Source organism: Theropithecus gelada, chromosome 1 (assembly GCF_003255815.1).
Source record: "Theropithecus gelada isolate Dixy chromosome 1, Tgel_1.0, whole genome shotgun sequence".
NCBI lineage: Eukaryota > Metazoa > Chordata > Mammalia > Primates > Cercopithecidae > Theropithecus > Theropithecus gelada.
In genome coordinates, this window is record NC_037668.1 from 74,621,889 (window position 1) to 74,643,905 (window position 22,017).

General features: G+C 43.2%; 1 protein-coding gene across 2 annotated transcripts in view; it reads right to left on the reverse strand.

The window, feature by feature from the left end:
• Window positions 1-12,098, reverse strand: part of EFCAB14 (EF-hand calcium binding domain 14) — a 42,480-nt gene extending 30,382 nt beyond the window's left edge. For both annotated transcript variants that reach the window (XM_025362308.1, XM_025362221.1), the window contains exons 1-3: window positions 10,855-12,098; window positions 9,245-9,393; window positions 858-1,003 (exon numbers count right to left, since the gene is read on the reverse strand). In XM_025362308.1, the coding sequence (XP_025218093.1) occupies window positions 858-1,003; window positions 9,245-9,393; window positions 10,855-11,039 (480 nt within the window). In that variant the 5' untranslated portion in view covers window positions 11,040-12,098. The remainder of the gene's footprint in view (window positions 1-857; window positions 1,004-9,244; window positions 9,394-10,854) is intronic.
• Window positions 12,099-22,017: the final 9,919 nt, after the last annotated feature.

Here is a 22,017-nt window from a genome sequence, read left to right on the forward strand (position 1 = left end):
GACATATTTGCAAGCGCTTTCTTCTAGCACAGCGCTCCTTGTCACTACTGGCTCATTCTGAACTTTGTGATTCTACTCTGAAGAAGACAATAACTTCTTAGCCCCAAGAAAAATAATATCTAGTTTTAAGCACTTTGCATGTGTGTCATTCATCTGGTACTTGACTTTTCTTTTCTACATATATACATTTCCTAACTAAACTGGAAAAACTAGGGATGGGACTATAGTTACCCTGTGACAAATACAGTATCCTAATCCATACAAGATGCTTGATCAACATCCTTAGAATAAGCCCCTTTTCTCCGGCAGAGTCCCACTTCTGGAATGAATGTCTATTCAACTCTGGTCAATTTAGGGACTGGAAAAGTCTATGCCCTATCTAGGCTTATTTGACTGGCCAAGGTATTTAACCAACTCCATCACCCACTCCTAAGCTATTCTTAGAATGACTACTGCTGATCATTTCCAGATTTTGTAAACTCAAATGAAATAAGCTCTCATTAGCTAATAAAAATGGGTTATCCACTTTTCTTGGGGGTTAGATGACACTCCTGTTTTATTTGACACCTACTCTACTCTGTAGGAAAGGGTGACTCAAGAAACTTCCAACTTTCTCTCAACTATTTAGTAGAATTATTTTCTTTTGCAGAAAGGATTAACATTGTAAATATTTGGTAAATTCATAACTATTTTACCTGACTTTAACATGCTGGGATTACAGTATGCAAAACCCCATTTCAAAAAGTAAAACAATCTGAAATGAATTCCCTATACCTACAATTCCCTATATCCTATTCATACTAAACAACCAAACAAATATTCATAGCTTACACAGCAAAAAATCAAACTTTTCCTACCTGCTTATTCATTTCTGTGATGTTTATCCAGACTTTGTTCAAACCCATCTCTCCAGATTCAATCTTCTCAAGCTGTTTCTGCTTGCTGAGTAGTTCTTCATTAAGTTTGGGGATTTCTTGGAATGAGCTTTTCTGATTAGATTCCACTAAAAAGACAAAATAAGAACAATCATAACTAGCATAAAGTGCCCTCATGGTCCTAAGATGAAAAAAATCATCAAGCCCTAGGAAAGAAGATGGATTAATAAAAGTTAATTCTGACATTGTTCTTTGGTTTATGTGAATATATATCTTTTACAGTAAAGCTCTCATTTTAACTGGGGCTATTTCACTACTGGCAATGCAACTTTTAAAGTTAGCCAACTAAAACTCATAACAGAATGTGAGCAGAAAGAGTTGCCTTTGAATCTCAACTCTGTGACTTACTATGATCTTGAGCAAATTACTCAAATTCTTAGAGCTCAGTTTCCTCATCTGTAATACAGTGATAAAATATACTTCACAGGATTGTTAATATTAAGTGAGAGAATGGCTGTAAAGCACTTAACACAGCTGGCCAGGCATATAATAGATGATAAATGCTGAGTACTATTGACCAGCTCAATTAAGGAGCTTTTAGATTAGTCAATTAAGATTTATAAATCTTATTCTATTAATGCCCAAGGTGAGATTGTAAGTTATATTTCTAAATGCTTAAATCTATTTTTTCCACCTTAGTCAACTGCAAGAGGGAGGTCTTGCCACCTTTTGAAAGCTGTGATGAGGACTAAGATTTTTAATCTTTTTCATAAATAGTAAACAGTATTTTCTTAAATCTTAAATCACCCCAAAACTCAAAATGAAATAGAAGATAAAAGAATATGCTAGGTGAAGTAGTGTGATATTTGGCCTTTTTTTGGGGGAAACAATAGCTCCTGAATGGTTTAGGGATTTGCCAGCCTGAAGGTAGAGGCCTGAAACAATGCTTTCTCTTCTTTCTTTAAAGAGCATTTTCCCTTTTCATAGAGAGTAAAATATTAATAATGGCTGGTCCTCAAGAATAAAATCTACATCCCTTTTTTTTTTTTAAAGCCACAGACTGCCTTAGTTATTATATGCTGCCTTAAAACTAGAAACTGACATAAAAGAGCCATATAAAATAACTTCCTAAAATATAAGCTCCAAGACTCTTTTGTTCATTTCTGCACAGTTAGCTACATTTTGTTCATTTGCTCATGTAGTATTTTGTTCATTTCTACACTTAGAACACTCCTGACACATTTTACGCACTCAATCAATATTTACCACCTGAATAAATATCTGGCCTTTGCTTAACTTCCAATTACATTTCTCATCACTTTACTTACCTCTTCAACCTACTTGTGGTCAAGCAGATCTTCCTGACACACTAACCTCTGAAGCCTCATGACCCTTGCACATGCTATGGTTTCTGCCTAGATGCCCTTGGTTTGTCTCTTCATTTCTACCACTTTGGCCTAGTTAATTCCTTTTAAGATTCAGCGCCAACAGCCAGGACCCTCGGACCACTGAACTTCTTTCCACTCCAAATTCTACCAAGCACTTAACATGCGGTGCTGTAACTTTACTCATCTGTCTCCTCTACCAAATGGCGAGAGGCTTGAGGACAAAGACTAGATCTAACTTGGGTATGCATTTCCAGCAGCCAGCACAGAGCCAGGTATACAGAAGGGTTCAAATGCTTGCTCTGTGAAATAATTGTAGGGTATAAAATGGAGTTAATGTTATACTATTAAGTTAAACAAAAAAACCCTCAACACATAACCCAGGCTGGGTGCGGTGGCTCATGCCTATAACCCTAGCACTTTGGGAGGCTGAGGTGGGTGGATCACCTGAGGTAAGGAGTTTGAGACCAGCCTGGTCAACATAGCGAAACCCCCTCTCTACTAAAAATACAAAAATTAGCCAGGTGTGGTGGCACACTTGTAATCCCAGCTACCCGGAGACTGAGGAAGGAGAATCACTTGAACCTGGGAGGAGTTTGCGGTGAGCCAAGATCTCGCCACTGCACTCCAGCCTACGCGGCCGGAGCTAGATTCCATCTCAAAAACAAACAAACAAACAAACCAACAAACAAACCAACCAAATAAAAACCCAAACACATTAAACAGCAACTAAGATCCCCCACAAAATGAGGAGTGATGGTGGTATCCTTATTTTAAGTAAGCTCACTACTCAAAATTCAGAATAATTAAAAGAAATGAGATATATTTCCTCATTTTCCAAACACGTTTGTCAAAGGGTTTCATTATAATGACAGACTTCCTATATGCTTTAACATTTAAAAAAATTGATATTTGGTAATTGTACATGCTTACAGGGTACACAGCAATGTTTCCATACATATAAGGTATAGTGATCAGATCAGAGTAATTAGCATATCCATCATCTCAAACATTTATCATTTCTTTGTGTCGAGAATATTTGATATCCTCCTTATAGCTATTTGGAACTATCTAGTGTTAACTCTAGTCATGCTACAGTGGTACATAACACTAGAACTTTCTCCTCCTATCTAGCTGTAATTTTTCATCCTTTAACCAATCTCTCCCTATCCTTTCTTCCCCTACTCTTCTCAGCCTCTAGTATCCTGTTGTATTTTTTTACTTCTATAGAATCAAATTATTTGAAATATATTTTTATTTGTTTAGACATGAGGTCTCTCTCTGTTACCCAGGCTGAAGGGCAGTGGCATGATCACAGCTCACTGCAGCCTCAAACTCCCGGGCTCAAGCGATCCTTCTCCCTCAGCCTCCTGAATAGCTGGGACTACAAGCTTGCACCACCATGCCTTAATTTTTTAAGAGATGGTGTCTTGCTATGCTTCCCTGGACTGGTCTCAAACCCCTGGGCTCAAGTGATCCTTCCGCCTCAGCCTCCTTAGTTGCTGGGATTACAGGCGTGAGTCACCACACCCAGTGAGATAAACTTTTCTTATCTTCCACATATGAGTGAGAACATGCAGTGTTTAACTTTCCGTTCCCAGCTCATTTCACTTAACAATGTCCTTCAGTTCCATCCATATTGCCGAGAACGACAAGATTTCACTCTTTTTTATGGCTGAATAGTATTCTACTGTGTATATATACTACATTTTCTTCATCCATCTGCTGTTGAACACCTAGGTTATTCCATATATTGGCTATTGTGAATAATGCTATAATAAACATGGAGGTGTGGATGTCTCTTCCACATACTGATTTCCTTTTGCCCAGTAGTTTCCAGCAGGTGCTTTTAATATAGCACTTGATTTACACACGGTTTACAGGAATATATCTATCTCATACAGTAAAAACATTTTACCAGTCTAAATTCATTTCACTGATTTTCCTATACATTTTCAGTTAGGTTATAAAGAAGAACTCATCCAACAAACATCTGCCATACTCAGGTACCCCAAAGGGGCAAGGGGCGAAGTCTCTCTTTCCTGCAGTCTATATGCACGAACTAGGAGGCAGGAGTGGAAGAGGAAATAGACAAATACATAAATAACCTGGGTTACAATTATTAACTAATAAACATATAAAGCTGACCAGCCCTGAAAATATTCTGGATCCTGAGGATTGTATGAGCCAAGAGGGGATCACAATGATTATCTGGTTTAGAGCTTTTTAGGAGAGACAAGCCAAGTAGAGGTACGTTTATTACATACATGGGAGGAAGTGTAGCAAACAAATAACTTATGACTACTAATTCATGTTTTTCCAAGATAGGAAGCAAATAATTTAAAATTTTGTATGTTAATGCTCAAAATAATGTACCTAGTTCTTTTGATTCCCTAATCTTTAAGATGAGGAAATGGAAAAATGTCAACATATACCAAATAGTAAACATAATGTTGACAGGATTAAATATAAAATAAACTATATTTTATAGTTATACAATGTCTTTCCAGTTTGCAATAAACTTTTATGTATTAATTATTCAACAACTTGCTATTAAGCCCCCACCATGTGCCCAGCCCTGCATGGGTACCAGTATATACAAAAGACCCTGAAGCTCTCAGTCTAGTGGGGAGCCAGGCATGGTCACAGAATTACTATACAGTGTGACTGATGTTATGACAGAGGAATGCCCAAAGTGCTTTGGTAGCACAAATACATCTCTATATTTTATAGATGAGAAAATGAAGGCCCATAAGTGACTTGTCTAAGTTTTACAGCTAGTTTTGCAAAGCCAGAATTCAAAAAGTCAAACCTGCTGCTCCTAGGACCAGTACTTTTTCTACTATACTTTAGAGGTCACAGATACCTATATCTCCTAATGCCCTCGTTAGCACAAGACCATTTTTAAGTTCTGCGCTAAATGACCAAGTCACTACTTTGTCTGTATGGACAGAAAAGGAGGTGCCTGATTTATTTACACTTTCCACATTTATTTATACTCTTTCAAATTTCTTTTCATTTATTCAGGTGTTCCATAGTTGAGTGACAGAAAAGGATGGTTGAGAATAGAATCTTCCTAACTGTGGAGGTCTTTTGAAGTATCTGATTTTGGAAAAAAGAGCACTGAGCTAAGAGTTTCAGGGCCAGTCAGTACTTTTAGCTTAAGGATCAAGTTTCTCTTTGACTGAAAAAAAAAAAAAAAAAAAAGAAAAAGCCTATCTGCTTTGCTTTCTATTTCAGGTATTTTAGTAATCCTTCTTCCTTTCCTTGCAAGTGTCTTGGAAAATTTATAGAAATAAAATCAAGAAGTTCTGGATTTCTCAAAAAGGTATTAAAGCCAGACAAGCAGGTGGTCTTATCCAAATTCGTGAATCCCACTGTCTTCTTGAAAAACAAGAAAAAAAATTAACCTTAAAAAATATATTTAGGCAGGGTGTGGTGGCTCAGGCCTGTAATCCCAGCACTTTGGGAGGCTGAGATGAGTGAATTACCTGAGGTCAGGAGTTTCGAGACCAGCCTGGCCAACAAGGTGAAACCCTGTCTCTACTAAAAAAAAATTAGCTGTGTGTGGTGGCATGTGCCTGTAATCCCAACTACTCGGGAGGCTGTGGCAGGAGAATCACTTGAACCTGGGAGGCAGAAGTTGTAGTGAGCCGAGATCGTGCCATTGCACTCCAGTCTTGGTGACAAGAGCAAAACTCCACCTCAAAAACAACCAACCAACCAACTAACCAACCAAAAAAAAAAAAAAAAAAGAAGCATAATTCAAAGAAAGATTATTTAAACCTAACAAGATTGGTTCCATTTAGTCAAGATACTGGTTATCACAAAAAAACTCTCAAGTAGTCTACAATGGTTTAGCCTATGGACTGACTACACCCCATCCCCTACCCTCCCTCAGGAAGTCCTGTTTTGCAGTGTCAGGAAGACATTGCAGGTGCTGGCATTTCTATTGTAGCAAATCAAAGCCAACAAAGCAGCTGGACTGACAATTCCAAATGTGCTTCATTCAGCTTGCTGACAAATGTTGTCAGGGTCCTAGGAGAATGTGGCTCAGTGGTAGAAAGCAGGGTCTGCAGTCCAGGGTATAATTCTTGACATCTCCTGAAGACAGTATAATATTTCCAGGGATTGGTATTAACAAGTGTTCAATAAATATTTGTTGACTGACTGCCAGGTCTATTATATGTACCTGGTCTATTTTTAAAATGTAGTACTTTGTTTGCATTCCCAAAGAAATTACCTGAAAAGCTCAGCTAACCCTATAAATTACATAAGTATCCCATAAACTCAGGTGCAGAGCAGTCAGAAAAAGGAATCCCTGGATGCGTGAATTGAGCAATGTTTTGAAATATATAAATAAATAATTGCTATATGTGATCAAAACAAGCTACAGCACAAGCCTATAGCTCAACTACAAGCCTAACTCACTACAAGGCTGTAGTTAGGAGACCCAATTAACTAGCTACAGAGAGATGATGGCACAGACAGATGACTTCGGTGGTTATTTATGGTTGAACACTGTTTCTGAGAACCTAGTTTCCAAGTTATGCTTACTACCTACATACAAAGAAAAAATTGGCCTTAGAGACACAGTGGAATATTGCAAGGACAACTATAAAGGAGGAAAAATAACTATGGGGTACATATCTCATTGTTTCTTATACCATACTCCAAAAATTGGTAATCCAGGTTAGGATTCTGGCAGAGAATTGTGGCATACCGAATCCCCATCCCCAGAATCAGAAACTCAGAAGAAAACCAAAGTTAGTATTTTAACTTTTGTTTGTTTGTTTCAAAGCAACATCACTAGAAATATCATTAACACACTAAAAATTAGCTGTTCTTAGGCTGGGTTCAAAACTTGAGTAACTGTAGGCAGCCAACAGAAGTTGGGATATGGTAATCTTCTAGGCTTCAGATGGGAAAGTGAGGATATTGTAATCTTCTAGGCTTAAGCTGGAAGGTAAGAACTGCAGTTCTGGAGCCAGATTTCTTTATGACCTTGAGAAAGCCTTGTGGTCAGTTTCCTGGTGTGCTCATGCTATTAAGGTTAGGGTATTTGTGATTAAGTTGAAACTGGTGCCTTTGCTTAGAAGATTAACCCTTGAAACCTAGAGCCAAAAATTTCAGTGTTGCTAAAAAAAAAAAAAAAAAATCTGTCAAATCCAGTCAAAGCTACTGTGCCAACGTACCTTTTGGAAAAAGTAATTTGGGCCGAGCACAGTGGCTCACAGTTCTAATTCCAGCACTTCGGGAGGCTGAGGCAGGCAGATCACTTGAGCCCAGGAGTTTGAGACCAGTCTGGGCAACATAGCAAAACCCTGTCTTTTACAAACATATGAAAATTAGCAGAGGGTGGCGCGTGCTTGTAGTTTCAGCTACTGGGGTTGGGGGTGTGGGGTGCTGACGCGGGAGGACTGCTTGAGTCCATGAGGTCAAGGCTGCAATGAGCCAGATGCTACTGCACTCCAGCTTGGGTGATAGGGCAAGACCTTATCTCAAAAAAAAAAAAAAAAAAAAGAAAAGAAATGAAAAAGTAATTTGGATGTGTAAAATACAACTTTACAATTTAGAATATGCAAAACTCTGTGACTTGAAAACCTCCTTAAACTTTAAAACTCATTCATGAGATAAACATTTCTGACAGTTGGATAGTGTTCAAAGTATGTATGGTTGTTGTAAGCCCTTCATGAATATGTAAATTAGGGCAAGTTTCCTAAAACTTTAAAATGATAACACTCATTAATGGTATTTAAATTTTTTTTCTTGAAACAGATCATGTTACTAGTATAAGTACAGCTAAGGAGAGAAATCTATCAGTCCTTGCTCTAAGCTTGAAAACTGGTAAGTGTGCAGAAAACCAGTTCTTCCTGTTTCTTCTACTAAACTTCTTTTAGATTACTGACCAAGTTGATATCCAAGAGATTTGTAGGCCCTTGAATAAATGTGCGTAGGTTTACAAGGCCACTGGGAACAGTGGTGCAGATAGTAGTGTTATAAATGTGAAGTTGGGCGGCAAGGGGCAAGAGGATGCTCAGCTCTTTCATACTTAATCACTGAACAAATTACTTAATCCTTCCAAGAGCACAAGATAATAAAAATAATAGCCATCTCACAGGATTATTTTGTAAAGAAAATGATATGAGACTTGGCACACAGTAGGCCTTCCACAGATGTTAGCTACTCTTATTATTGCCCATTCCTATGCTCTTATTTGGTCTTTCTAAAGAGGCAATCGTTTGACAGATGCTCCCACATTCTTTCTCAAATGGCCCTGTGAGGTAGAAGGAATAGCTCAGTGTTGTCATTGTCACTTTATACTCGGGGAGATGCAAGCTATAAGTAGAGGTTACACGAAGTTCTAGACTCCTATCCTAGGGGTAGGAGTCTCTTGCCTTCTGCACACTAAGCATTTACTGCAATGTCATTATTTCAGATATTACTTCTCCTGCTGGTGCATAAGCACTGCCTTTTATTTGTGAGTTTAAAAACAAATAAGTGTTACAACATTCAAGCAGACAGCTCAAAAAGAGTATAAAAATACTGAGAGGAATGTATAATTGCTTCACTAGAATGAGCAAAACTCTTCGTTCAGCATGGCTGACTTTGTCCCAGAACCTGGAAAGGTGTCCAAGATTACACCCTGAAGAGAGTGACCACTGCTGGGCGCGGTGGCTCACGCCTGTAATCCTAGCACTTTGGGAGGCCGAGGTGGGTGGACCAACTGAGGTCAGGAGTTTGAGACCAGCCTGGCCAACATGGTGAAACTCTGTCTCTACTAAAAATACAAAACAATTAGCTGGGCGTGGTGGCATACACCTGTAATCCCAGTTACTCAGAAGGCTGACCACAAGAATCACTTGAACCTGGGTGGCAGATGTTGCAGTGAGCCGAGATTGCACCACTGTACTCCAGCCTGGGCAACAGAGCAAGACCCTGTCTCAAAAAAAGAAAAAAAAAAAAAAAGGAGTAACCACTTACTTGTTCGAAATTTTTCCTTGAGGGCATCCAGATCCTCCTTGAGAGCAACCTGCATCCACACCAAGCCAACACATGCCACAACACAGGCAGCAAGGATGACAAAACCACAGAGCGGATAACAGATCTTGCAGCATCGTAAATAGTCTCCCCTGCTCAAGAGAACACATTCAACCATGAGTACAGAAGTGACTATGGGGTATAGCTTCGTTAGAAATAGTACACGTTTTGCCATGCAATTATCTCCTCTAAATGAATAACCAGTGAATTAACCAGGGAAGGTAGGGTAAAGCACTTAAATGAATAATACGACCTATTAAGGGTTCATCTACTGGGTACAAAAGTTTCAAACGTCACATAAAACAGAGGGAGCTCCTGCAGGTAAAAGGAAGATCGTAAAGGCACTGCAGCTGTCATCATCAGGAGAGAGGTCTTTGAATACAAGCTCAGGTCACAAAAGTGTAAAGATCAATGTTTCTCTGCAATTCCATCTCTGTGCTGTAATTTGCCTATTGATTTCTCTCTCTCAAATGCATACTCACTCACTCCGGGGAATCTTGTTTCAGTTTCCTGAAACTTTATAAACTTTTGAGCAAGTTTTACTGCAAAAGAAATGAAAGAAACAGGATCTGTAGTTTTAAGTGGACACCTGGTGTATTCTAGCTTATTGGCTCAGAAGTAAGGAAACACAGAAGGGGCTAGATTTCACACAAAACATCAACCAACTTTCAAGGTCTAAACTAACTTAGCAGGGTAACTACTCCAGGTATCTTCTGATGAAGGTAACACTTCATCAGACCTTCATAACCCAAACCCAGGATTGCCCTTAACAGCCTAAGTTGACAAAGCTCATTAGAAATCAAACTCTTCCTTTAACAAAACAAGACATTTTAAACCAACCAACCACTCAATGTCAGCACCCTGACCTTCTGCCTAGCCATTGTTTCCACATCTTCAGCAGAATCCTCTTTTCTTTTAGTGTGCGCCCAGAGAGTCCAAGGGCGTTTTTAAAGTTCCCTTTGGTCCTTTCCCACCCTGAGCCCCATTCCCAATGTCCTCAAATCTTACTACTTGATTTGCCTGGTGGTCTCTACACCTATGAATGACTAGGGAAAATGATGCCTCTTCTTTTGCCCCCCCACCCCACCTACTCTCAAGGCTCCTACTTCCTACTATATCTCTCACCATATTTCCCCATCACCAATATTCAGAATCATCAAGAGTGCAAAAACGAAATAATTTGCAGTCTTAAAGTCTCCGTTTCTCCTTTGTTCTACACTGTTTCAAAAGGTCTAGTCTCCAAAGCTTCTCTGCTCCTCTGTCTCCATTCTTCGCTTCTTTAGGACTCCCTGGGCTCTTGGCACATTCTCCCAAGTCCATATTTCCACCTCAGATTTGGAGATTTTCTTTCTACACCTAAAGACAGGTCTCTAACTTATTCTTCATTCAGGATCTGAACTTACCTTTTCCCTAAAACCGTTTTTCCCTCTTTGACTTCCAAGGTCTACACCCTTTTTTCTTCCTAAGGAATTCCTTTCTCCTTCCTGTCAATGTGGCCCCTTGGTAGTGCAAGGAGATGCCTTCTTCCCATTCCACCTTTCACCACTACTCACTTGGCAAAGCGAGAGCGATTTCCAACCACACCGAATTCCTCTTCCTCTTCGGAGCTGGACTCAGAGTCTGAGTCGGGAGGCTCAGTGCGAAGCAGGCGGTGACTGCTTGGGCCCTTCTTGGGCTTCTTTCTCCGGCTGTCCCCAGCCAAACCAATCAGTGCATTGAGCTCTTTGCGCTTTTTCATCTTTTTGTGTGGGGTAAGTGGAGCCCCGACTCCTGAGCTGCCAGGTTCGTACCCGACGCCCAATTCTCTTCCTGCCTTGGAGCTGCCTTCCAGGGTTGGAGATCCTGGGCCAGAGCCCCCTGGTCACTCCCACCTAGGGGTGGGACTGACCAGATCCGCCAGGGACTGGAGATTGGAGCCCAGAGGAAACTGGAACTCAGATGGGTGGGGGAAATCACATAGAAATGGCCAAGGAGCTGGTGACCCCAAAGGATAAGGCCTTGGGCGCAGAGTGTTAGTAGAGGGTGGAAAGGGGCCTTTATCTATCTTCCAAATGGCGAAAAAAAGCCAAGTCAAAAATGAAGGATTCTCAGCCCGGATAAGTAGGCAATACTTCTAAGAGTGCTCCAGGAGCTGAGGAAGGGCACGCTTAAAATAGGTGTTTTGTACCTCCGGGGGAGGATTTCCAACGGAGAGGGAAGAGAAACTTGTTCTTGAATGGGAAGAGAGCGGGGAGGTGCAGAGCAAGAACGTGGGAACGCGTCAGTCCCTTCCTGGCAGGACAGGTGGCGGCAGGAGGCGGCTCCCAGCAGTTACAATCCCAACACTGCTTGGCCGCAGAGAAAATGCCCGGCCCAAGAAGCCGGCTGGGGTGTGTGATGATCACCGTTCTCCGGCCTCCGTCCTGAACGTGAAGGAGGCCCGAGGCCGAGGAAGATCCGGATCCCGGCTCGAAGGGTCGGCCTGAGAGAAGCCAGTCCCGCGCCTGCTAGACCCCCGCCCCGCTGTCTGGGCCTTGGGGACACGGTGCCGCGGGCGACGGCAGCTTGGCCGACAGAAAGCGCTCCCGCCCGTAGTTTGAGGTCTCCGGCACGGGCAACTCTCGGCCACTCACACGCGCAGGCCCCACTCCAGCCGCGACTCCGGCCCCTGCTCCGGCTTCGGCCGCGGCTGCTCCCGACACGTTGTTGTTGGTGTTGGTGGCGGCGGCGGCGGCGGCCGCGGGCTCCAGACCCGGGCCATCGCTCCAGCCCCAGATCACTTCCCCTTTGGCAGCGGCCACCGGCGCCGCCTGCCAGTAAGCCGTGCTCCCATTGGTCGCCCGCCTGGGTGACGTCACGCCGGGGCGAAAGTCGTGGCGGAGAGGTGGGGCGTTAAAGGGGCCCTGCCCCGGCTGGGGCTGGGTCCCACCCGCCGGTTAGGGTGGTCCTACCCTCAGGAGGGCTTCCGGGACCTGCTGCTCATCTTTCGCCGTGTGGAGTTCTGCATCCTGCGGAGCGCGGGCGGGGCAGGCAAAGTACCCAGCTGCTCGACCTACCTGGAAAGTTTATCAGCCGCCCAGGCACCCAGTTGTGAACTGGACTAACCAAGTCTGAAGGCTCCGCCCCTCTGACTCTCACACAGGCTATTAAAAGTTCAGGCGCGTTTCAGATTAATGAACACATTCATTCAGTCAATAAATATTTATTGAGGGCTTACTTACTACGTGTCAGGAGCTGTTCTATCGCTGGGGATACAGCCATGAACAAAATAACCAGGGTCCTTGTCTTCCTGTGTAGGGTTGCCAGATTTAGCAAATGAAAATGTAGGACACCCAGTAAAGTTTGAATTTCAGATAAACAGCAAACAATTTTTTAGCGTTAAGACATCCCATGCAACATCTAGGACATCCTCATACTAAAAAATTATTCATTGTGTATGTGAAATGCAAGTTTAGCTGAGCATCCTGTATCTTATCTGCCAATCTATTCCTGCAGTTTATTTATACTCTAGTAGGAGGAGAGCAACAATAGGCAAGCATGTTAAATGTCAGGAGGTTATAAGTGTTATTAGGAAAATTGAAACACGGTCAGGTGATGGGGAGTGCCTCTGTGAAAAGGGAACATTCAGCGAGATTATCAGAGGAGGTGAGGGAGTGAGCTGTGCAGTGTTTGCAGGAAGGAGTGACCAGGAAGACCTGTTGTGGCTGGACCAGAAGAGCAAGGAACAGAGTGATAGGAAATGAGGTCAGAGAAGCATGAGAGGCCAAAGCTTTAGGGCCTTATGGATCACTGAAAGGACTTTGGGAAAGCACTGGGGGCTTTAAGCTAAGAGGTGGTATACTCTGGCTTTTCCGTTAAAAAAAAATCACTCTGGGCCGGGCGTGGTGGCTCACGCCTGTAATCCCAGCATTTTGGGAGGCTGAGGCGGGCAGATCGTGAGGTCAGGGGATGGAGACCATCCTGGCCAATATGGTGAAACCCTGTCTCTACTGAAAATACAAAAATTAGCTGGGCGTGGTGGTGTGCGCTTTTAATCCCAGCTAATTGGGAGGCGGAGGTTGCAACGAGCCGAGATTGCGCCACTGCACTTCAGTCTGGCGACAGAGCGAGACTCCGTGTCAAAAAAATAAAATAAAATAAAATAAAAATAAAAAGAAGAAAAAAAATCACTCTGGCTACTTTGTAGAAAAAAGGAGGGGAGAGTGAGGAACACAGGAGAGCAGTTTGTTACAGTCCAGCTAGAGATGATGCTGATAGATTAGAGAGGCAGTAGCAGAGATGGAGAGCATTCTGGATGCTTCCTGAAGACAGAACTGACCATTTTTGCTGATAGATTAGACAAAAGGTGTGAAGAGAAGAGAGGGTTTGGAGGTGGAAACACTGGAAGCAGGGAATTGTTATTTATTGAGATGGGGAAGAGCAGGTTTGGGATAAGTTTGAGAAGCCAATTCAATATTCAAATGGAGGCTGTTTGGTATACCCATTGAGAGTTCTCTGGGCACAGGTTGGGGCCTGAAATATCAATTGGGAAGTCATCAGATATAAATGGAATTTAAAGCAAAGTGCTTTGAGCTACTTGGAAGAAAGTCACTTAAGGTAATTTTTATGCCTATATTCTTATTGTGGCAAGTACACTGCTTTTGTTTAAGGATTCTTGCAAAGCCTGGGCCTGTATCTGATTTGTTTTTAAGTGTCTAGCCCAGAAGTATGCTCCTAAATAACAATGACCCAATAGATATGTGATGACTACGTAAGTGGGCAGTGTTGCAAAGAGGTATGAGTGGAATTTTGGAATCAAAATCAAGAAACCTGGGACTCAGTCATGTCTCTACTTCTTCCTGGCTCCATCAGCATGGAAGCCATTTAGTTTCTCTGAGCTTCAGTGTTCTCCTCTGTAAAATGGGATAAACACCTATTTCACAGGACGATGAGATGACTGTGAAAGTGTTTTTGAAGCCCCAAGTCATGGTGTATTGTCCCCTTTTGTTTCTAGAGCTGCATTGTCCAATACAGTAGCCACTGGCCACATATAATAATTTAAATCTCCATTTAACATAATTAAAACAAAATACAAATTTTAAATTAGTTCCTCAGTATCATTGGTCCCTGTGTCCAGTAGCCATATGTGGCAAGTGGCTACCAGGCAGCAAGGAGTAGTACAATTCCACCACCATAGAAAATTTTATTGGAGAGTTCTTCACTAGTGCTTCCCTGAAGGACTGGGGATAGACAGGTGAGGCTCTTGACTTCAAGAACCATTTCTGAAACACATCCTGCGGTCATCAGAAGCCCCAGGCAGGAGAGGAGGCTGGCCCAAGGATAGGGTAGCCCTCCTTTGTTGTAGATGATACAGGTTCCCAGGGAACCAGGGACTGAGGAACCCAGGGGAGTAGGGCAGGGCTGAGGACACACCACCCCAGCTTCAGGGACTTCTGGTCAGCCAGAACCTGTGCACTCTGCAGGTGGAGATTTCTCCCAGGACTGGTCAGTGGGCTGGTCATGGGTGGGGAGGCTACAGAAGTAGAATTGACAAACAGGGGGATGCTTCTGCTGGATCTGCCTCTTGGTCCTTCTGTCTGCCTGTTTGCTTATGATCTGTAGATAACACCCCTCCTATGTTGGGTAGACATCACACAGGATACTGTCACCCTTTGAAAGTTACTGGCCAGGTGTTTCGTTTCCTTCAGGAGCTCTTGGATACCTCTCTGGCCTCCTTCCTCAGACCTGGGACTGTCAAGGCCAGGGATTAAGCCACCCCTCTCAGAGTAGGGGCTCCTGCTGCCCTCCCACACCAAGACTCACAAGGTTGTGATCCATCTTCTCCTTTGGGGATGTTCATATTATGATCCTGGGGAGTCCTATTAATCTATTCAAAACTTGCCTGAAATGCATTGAGTTTGGGGAAGTCACTTTAGAGTTCTGGTGCTTCAAAGTTTCTGTCTGTGATATGGGGATGATAATATTCCTAGCCCAGCCTTCTGCTTCATGTTATTTGCAGCAGGGAGTAGCATGGGTGTGCTTTATATGCTGTGAAGTGTCATGCAGAGTGGGTATGTGTCTGTTGAATGCTCCTGGCAACTCTATGGGGAAGGTAGGCAAAGATGATTTCCCTGTGCTCAAAATCACAGCCCATGTAACTGGCAAAGTCAAATTTTGAGACCCTGTGCTACTTTGGAAGACTCAATAGAGTGCTTTCACTTGGGTAAGCTGAGGCACAGAGTAGGGGCAAACTTGCCGAGGTCATGGTCAAAAATTGGATCCAGCTCTCCTAATTCCTGGGCTGAAAGCTCTTTAAGATCTTGGAGTCCTCTCTTACCTGGGATCTAAGTCTGTGTCTGAACATTGCCACTTGGCAGCTGTGTGATCCTGGACAAACTACTGAGCCTCTCTGAGCCTCAGTGTCCACTATGATTGCCACCTCAGTGAAATGGAGGCAATCATAGTACCCAGGACTGGCTACATAATTTATGAGGACCAATGCAAATGCAAATGCAAATGCAGGGTTCCTTTTCTGTCTCTGCTGTCTCTCTCAATCTGTCATGCTGTTTATTATTCACTATTTAATGTTGTATTCCCTTAGGTCTGGTGATACAAGGTGAGTGTAGACCCTCATATGAGACAGGCAAGAGGCCTGTTTCATGACTTGGCATGCAAACTCTCTCTTCCTCTCCCTGTGCCGACACCCAGGCCCCTGCCTGGGATAGAGTTGTGGTGGCGATAGGCATGTGGGGTGCGTAGGGGGAACAGACAGCTGAGAATCCATCCCAGGGAGGAGGAGGTGGGGAGGTGACAGGAGGCAGGACCATGTATGAACCAAGGCTCCAAATACCCAGGGTGTGCTCCAGTGCTCCACCCAACTTTACTTATAAGACACAAATTAAAAGATAGAATGATTAAGAATTTCAAGGTGGTGACCACAGAAAATTAAACCCCAAGTATAGGGCACCCTTCTGAGTGGGGGGCCCTGTGCAGCTGCTCTGGTCATACACCCATGAAATTAACCCTACAGTACTTAACTCACAGAGTATCTGTGCAGAAGCGATGTGTCTGACACATAGTAAGTACTCAATAAACGTTAGCTGTTCCATTAATGTGATTGTAAATTACTAAATGGGACTTATTATAGATTTATTCAATGTGATTTTTCAGATAACCCAGTTGTGGGAAAACGTCTTCATTTATTTAAGAGAAAGCACTGCTTCTACTTGTCACAAGAGCCCTCTTTGACATAATCTTTTTTGATACTTTGCTATGGCTGAGGTAGGGGGAAGGAACAGAAATGAACATTTAAAAATATTTAGGTATCATGCATTTTTGTGTTACTCCTCAATTCAGTAAGTCATTCTTCACTAAGCAAGCATCTTATTCTTCCTCTAACCAAGAAGGAAACTGTTGCTCAGATTCCTTCTGAGCAAGGAGGCTTGCCCAGGGACACACAGTATGTCAGTGGCAGATACTGGGGCTTGAATCGGGATCTCTCTGCCTCTGAAGCCTGAGTTCTGCACCCAGTGCCCAGTGCCATGCTGGCAGAGCCCGCTGCCTGGGGCCTTTGTCAGCAGCTCTTCTGAAAGGGACCACCAGCTGAAGCCTCTCAACTCTCCTGGGATGGCCTCATCTACTTCTCCCAGCCCCTTCCCATTCTTTTTGCTGCTGTGCCGGCAGCTGCATCCTGTACCCTGATGAGGGGCCTAAGGACAATGGGAAGGGGAAGGATTGGGTGGTAGGAAACAGGCCAAGCAACAAGCTAAACAATGGCTTCTCTGCTGGTGGGTCCTGAACAGCCGGAAGCAGCAATAGGTTCACAGCATTATTGTGGGCAGGAGTGAGGACTGCCCCTGCTGAGATTCTCCTTCTATTCCAGGCACATCCTCCTCTGAATCGCTGCAAACTTTTGTGTCTCTGCCAAGTAGTGGCCTCAGTTTCCCCATCTATGTGTCTTTAGCATCCAAAACAGGGCTCAGTGCTGGGGGAGGGATGGGAATCTTCTCGAGCTGTTTACTGAATTAAAAGATGAGACTCTAAAGACTCTAAAGAGTTCGCAGGCATTGCCCTTCATCTCGATGATCCTATTTACCCATCCATCCATCAAACCTGCCCTGGGTGAGCCCCTACTGTGTGTGAGGTCCTGGACAACACCAGTAATACTCAGATTCTGCCCTTTAAGAGTTCCCAGGAAGCAGGCAATGCTGTTTCCCCCTACTCTCCATGCCCCCCACCCTGTAAATGTCATAGAAAGGTTTATAGTGGGGGTGGGGTGGGGGGAGGAGAAGCAAGCCTGGAGCAACTAGCTTTATTTTAGGGTGATAATAATAATCCTGGGAGTAAAGAATCTGTACTGTGACCTCCCACCCTCCTGCCCATGGCTCCACTCCTGTCCTTTCCCCTGGGGCTTGAGCTGGAATGGAGGCTGCAGCTGGCCATGAAGGGAGCCCGAGGCCAGCACCCCTGGGTTTGAATCTGAGCCTCTCCACTCGCTAGCTCTGTGACCTTAGGCCAGTTCCTTTTCCTCTCTGAGTCTGTTCCTCATCTGTAAATTGGATCTAACAGTGCTGACCTCCTGGTAGTTCCTGTGGTAAGAATTAAATTTAAATGGTGAGCATTAAAAGGCTTCAGGGGAATTGCTAAGTGCACTGAGTGGACGGGGAGGCTGGGAATGGAACCTCTGAGGAATCCATTTGAACTAGAAAACCGAAACAGCACAGGCTGGGAGAGAAGGTGATTGGATCATGAAGGCAGGGCTCTTCTGACTGAGGAGGGGTCTGTGTGCATGTGCATGTGTGTGCTCGTGGGCCTGTGCTCCCACTATCAAGGCTGGGTGTTTGTGGATGGAATACACAGTGGGACATGCTGAGTCAGCAAGGCCGTGTGAGAGACCCCCTAGAGAAGGCTGCCTGCGCCCTCCTGAGTTCTATTCTGAGGGAATAACACTGGCTCTGTTTTCTAAGTCTAGCTGCAGCTCCAGTTCCATCTATCTGCTACCAGGCCCTCTCTACTTAAAACTGGCATTAGGGAGGCGAAGAGAGGCACAGCTTTGTGCTGCCCTCTGCTGGTTTCTTGGACTCTGTGCTTCTCAGATGGGGTCAATTTCCACGCACACAACTCACCTATGTTAATCCGTGTTGGATGGTGGGGACACACAGACAAGGTCCATTTCTGCTGTGTGTGTGTGCGAGTGTGTGTGTGAGAGAGGGGAACAAAGTGTGATCAACAATATGATACAAGATGCAGAAAAGATAGGAATAGCATGAAGGAAAGTTTTCAAAAGGTAATGATCCTTTATTCATTCAGTCATCTGTCATATATTTATTGTATCCCAAGACCTAACCTTTGTGCTGGAGCTAAACATGGAATAAAATACACAAAAATTCCTGCCTGCATGGACCTTGCCTTCTAATGAAGAGAAACAGTTAGTAAGTAAGACAGATAGGTAAATAGATAGTGTTGGATGATGAGTACTATGGAGAAAAACGAAGCAGGAATGGAGGACAGGAAGAATTGTTGGGATGATTGCAACTCTTGTGTAACATTTGAGTAAAGATCCAAAGGAAAGGAACTTTATCTTCTGAACATGACTGAGTAACTGGCACTCGACTTTCTGGCCTGTATAAATAACTAGACAACTGGATAAGTGTATGAAACAACTATTTAGACATCGGACAATAGTTAGCATGGAACTATGATCCCTGAGAGAAGAAAAACAAGCAAAGTGAGCCTGATGATCACTCTAGCTTTCTGTCTGAAGGCACTTTTGGGCAGAGCAGGGAGGATAAATCCAAGTAGATCATAGGGGTCTTTTTGTGTTGAAGATAGAGATCTTGACATTAGGAAACTCTGTGGCACTATAATTTGCAGGGAAGAGTACCAGAGAGGAAGAAGCTACTCAGAAAAAGAGCTCCGGAAATCTGTATAGGGGTCTCCCTTGAGTCTTTGTCTAAATACTGAGTTGTGCATGCATATAATAAAACTCCATGAGTGTGGGCAAATGAAAACTACTGGGGAGCTACAAGCTGAACAATTTTCAGAGTTCAGACATGGCTGAGAGACATTCACATTACAGCTGAAGAGTGAAGAGAACTTATTGAACACCCATAACATTCAGTAGAGGCCTCAAAAGGGTATTGGTAGTAGGGCTAAACTAGCCCTAGAGTAAAGTCTACTCTAGCCCCATCCTAATAAATCTTAAACACAAGCCTTACAAGGAGCAAGCTGAGGAGCAAGTAAGTTAACTCCTACCAAAACAAAACAAAATTCAACATTATTGAAAGGAAGGAAACAAAAATTCAGACCCTCAACAATAGAATATCCACAATGTCCAACATCCAATAAAATTAGGTATGTAAAAAAGCAGGAAAATATAGCCAGGAGAAAAATCACTCTATAGAAATAGACTCAGAAATGACAGGAATGATGGAATTAGCAGACACAGATTTTGAAGCAACTGTTTTAAATATACATTAAAAGATTTAAATGAAAACATGAACATAATGAGGAAAGAAGTGGAAGTTATCAAATGGAACTTCTAGAATTTAAAAGTATAGTATCTGAACTAAAAATGCGCCATATAGCTTAACAGCAGATTATATAGTATATATAGCAATACAATGTATATAGCAGTTATATACTAAAGAATAAAAGATCAATGAACTCGAAGACATAACAATAGAAAATATCCAAACTATAGCACAGAAAGAAAAAAGACTTTACAAAAAGAATAGAGCCTCAGTATTTGCAGAACATTATCAAATGGTCTAATATATGTGTAACTGGGTCTCAGAAAGGCTAAGGGCAGAAAAATATTTAAAGAAATAATAGTCCGAAGTTTCCAAACTTGAAGATCAAAAACAATTGTCCCAAGAAGCTCAACAAATCCTAAACAGGATATACACACAGAAAACCATACCAAAGTACATTGTAATCAATTTACCAAAAGACAAATGATAAAGATAAGACATTAAAAGGAGACAGAAAAGGAGGCATATATTATATACAAGGGAATAAAGATAAGAATGATCATTGATTTATCATTGACCAAAAGACAATGGGATAATAACTTTAAAGGAACTGAAAGGAAAAAAAAAAAGAAGTCAAACAAGAATTCTACATCCAGCGACAATACCCTTCAAAATGAAGGTAAAGACATTTTTGAGAGTATGTACCCAAAGGAATAGAAATTGTTCTATCATAAAGACACATGCATGCATATGTTCATTGCAGCACTATTCACAATAGCAAGGAGATGGAATCAACCTAAATGCCCATCAGTGGTAGACTGGATAAAGAAAATGTGGTACATATATACTGTGGGATACTATACAGCTGTAAAAAACGAGATCATGTCTTTTGCAGAAACATGATGGAGCTGGAGGCCATTATCCTTAGCAAATGAATGCAGGAACAGAAAACCAAATACTGCATGTGCTCACTTATAAGTGGGAACTTAAAGTTGAGAACACATGGACACATAGAGGGGAACAACAGACACTGGGGACGACTGGAGAATAGAGAGTGGGAGGAGGGAGAGGATCAGGAAAAATAACTAATGGGTGCTAGACTTAATATTATACTTATTAATAATCTATACAACAACCCCCCATCACATGGGTTTACCTATAAAACAAATCTGCACATATACCCCTGAACTTAAAATAAAAGTTAAAAAAGGAAAAGAAATAAAAAAGTAATCCCATTTATAATAGCCACACATAAAATTAAATACCTGGTGGCTGGCAAGATGGCTGAATAGAAACAGCTCTGGTCTGCATCTCCCAGTGAGATCAACGCAAAATGTGATTTCTGCATTTCCAGCAAGGTACCCAGCTTATCTCATTGGGACTGTTTAGACAGTGGGTGTAGCCTACAAAGGGTGAGCTGAAGCAGGGTGGGGTGTCACCTCACCCGGGAAGCGCAAGGGGTCAGGGAACTCCCTCCCCTAGCCAAGGGAAGCCGTGAGGGACTGTGCCTTGAGGAATGGTGCATTCTGACCCAGATACTATGCTTTTTCCATGGTCTTCACAACCTGCAGACCAGGAGATTCCTTAGGGTACCTATGTCACCCGGGCCCTGGGTTTCAAGCACAAAACTGGGTGGCCATTTGGGCAGATACCAAGCTAGTTGCAGGAGTTTTTTTTCATACCCCAGTGGTGCCTGGAATGCCAGTGAGACAGAACCATTTACTCCCCTGGAAAGGAGGCTGAAGCCAGGGAGTCAAGTGGTCTAGCTCAGTGGATTCCCCACAGAACCCAGCGAGCTAAGATCCACTGGCCTGAAATTCTCACTGCCAGCACAGCAGTCAAGTCCACCTGGGACACTCCAGCTTGGTGGGGGAGGGATGTCCACCTTTACTGAGTCTCGAGTAGGCGGTTTTCCCCTCACAGTGTAAACAAAGCCTCCGGGAAGTTCAAACTGCATGGAGAGCACCGCAGCTTGGCAAAGCTGCTGTAACCAGACTGCCTCTCTAGATTCCTCCTCAGATGCCTCCTTCAGGCAAGGCATCTCTGAAAATAAGGCAACAGCCCCAGTCAGGGGCTTTTAGATCAAAATCCCATCTCCCTGGGACAGAGCACCTCCGGGAAGGGGCAGCTGTGGGTGCAGCTTCAGCAGACTTAAACGTTCCTGCCTGCCGGTTCTGCAGAGAGCAGCAGATCTCCCATCACAGTGCTTGAGCTCTCCTAAGGGACAGACTGCCTCTTTGAGTGGGTCCCTGACCCCCGTGCCACCTGACTGGTAGACACCTCCCA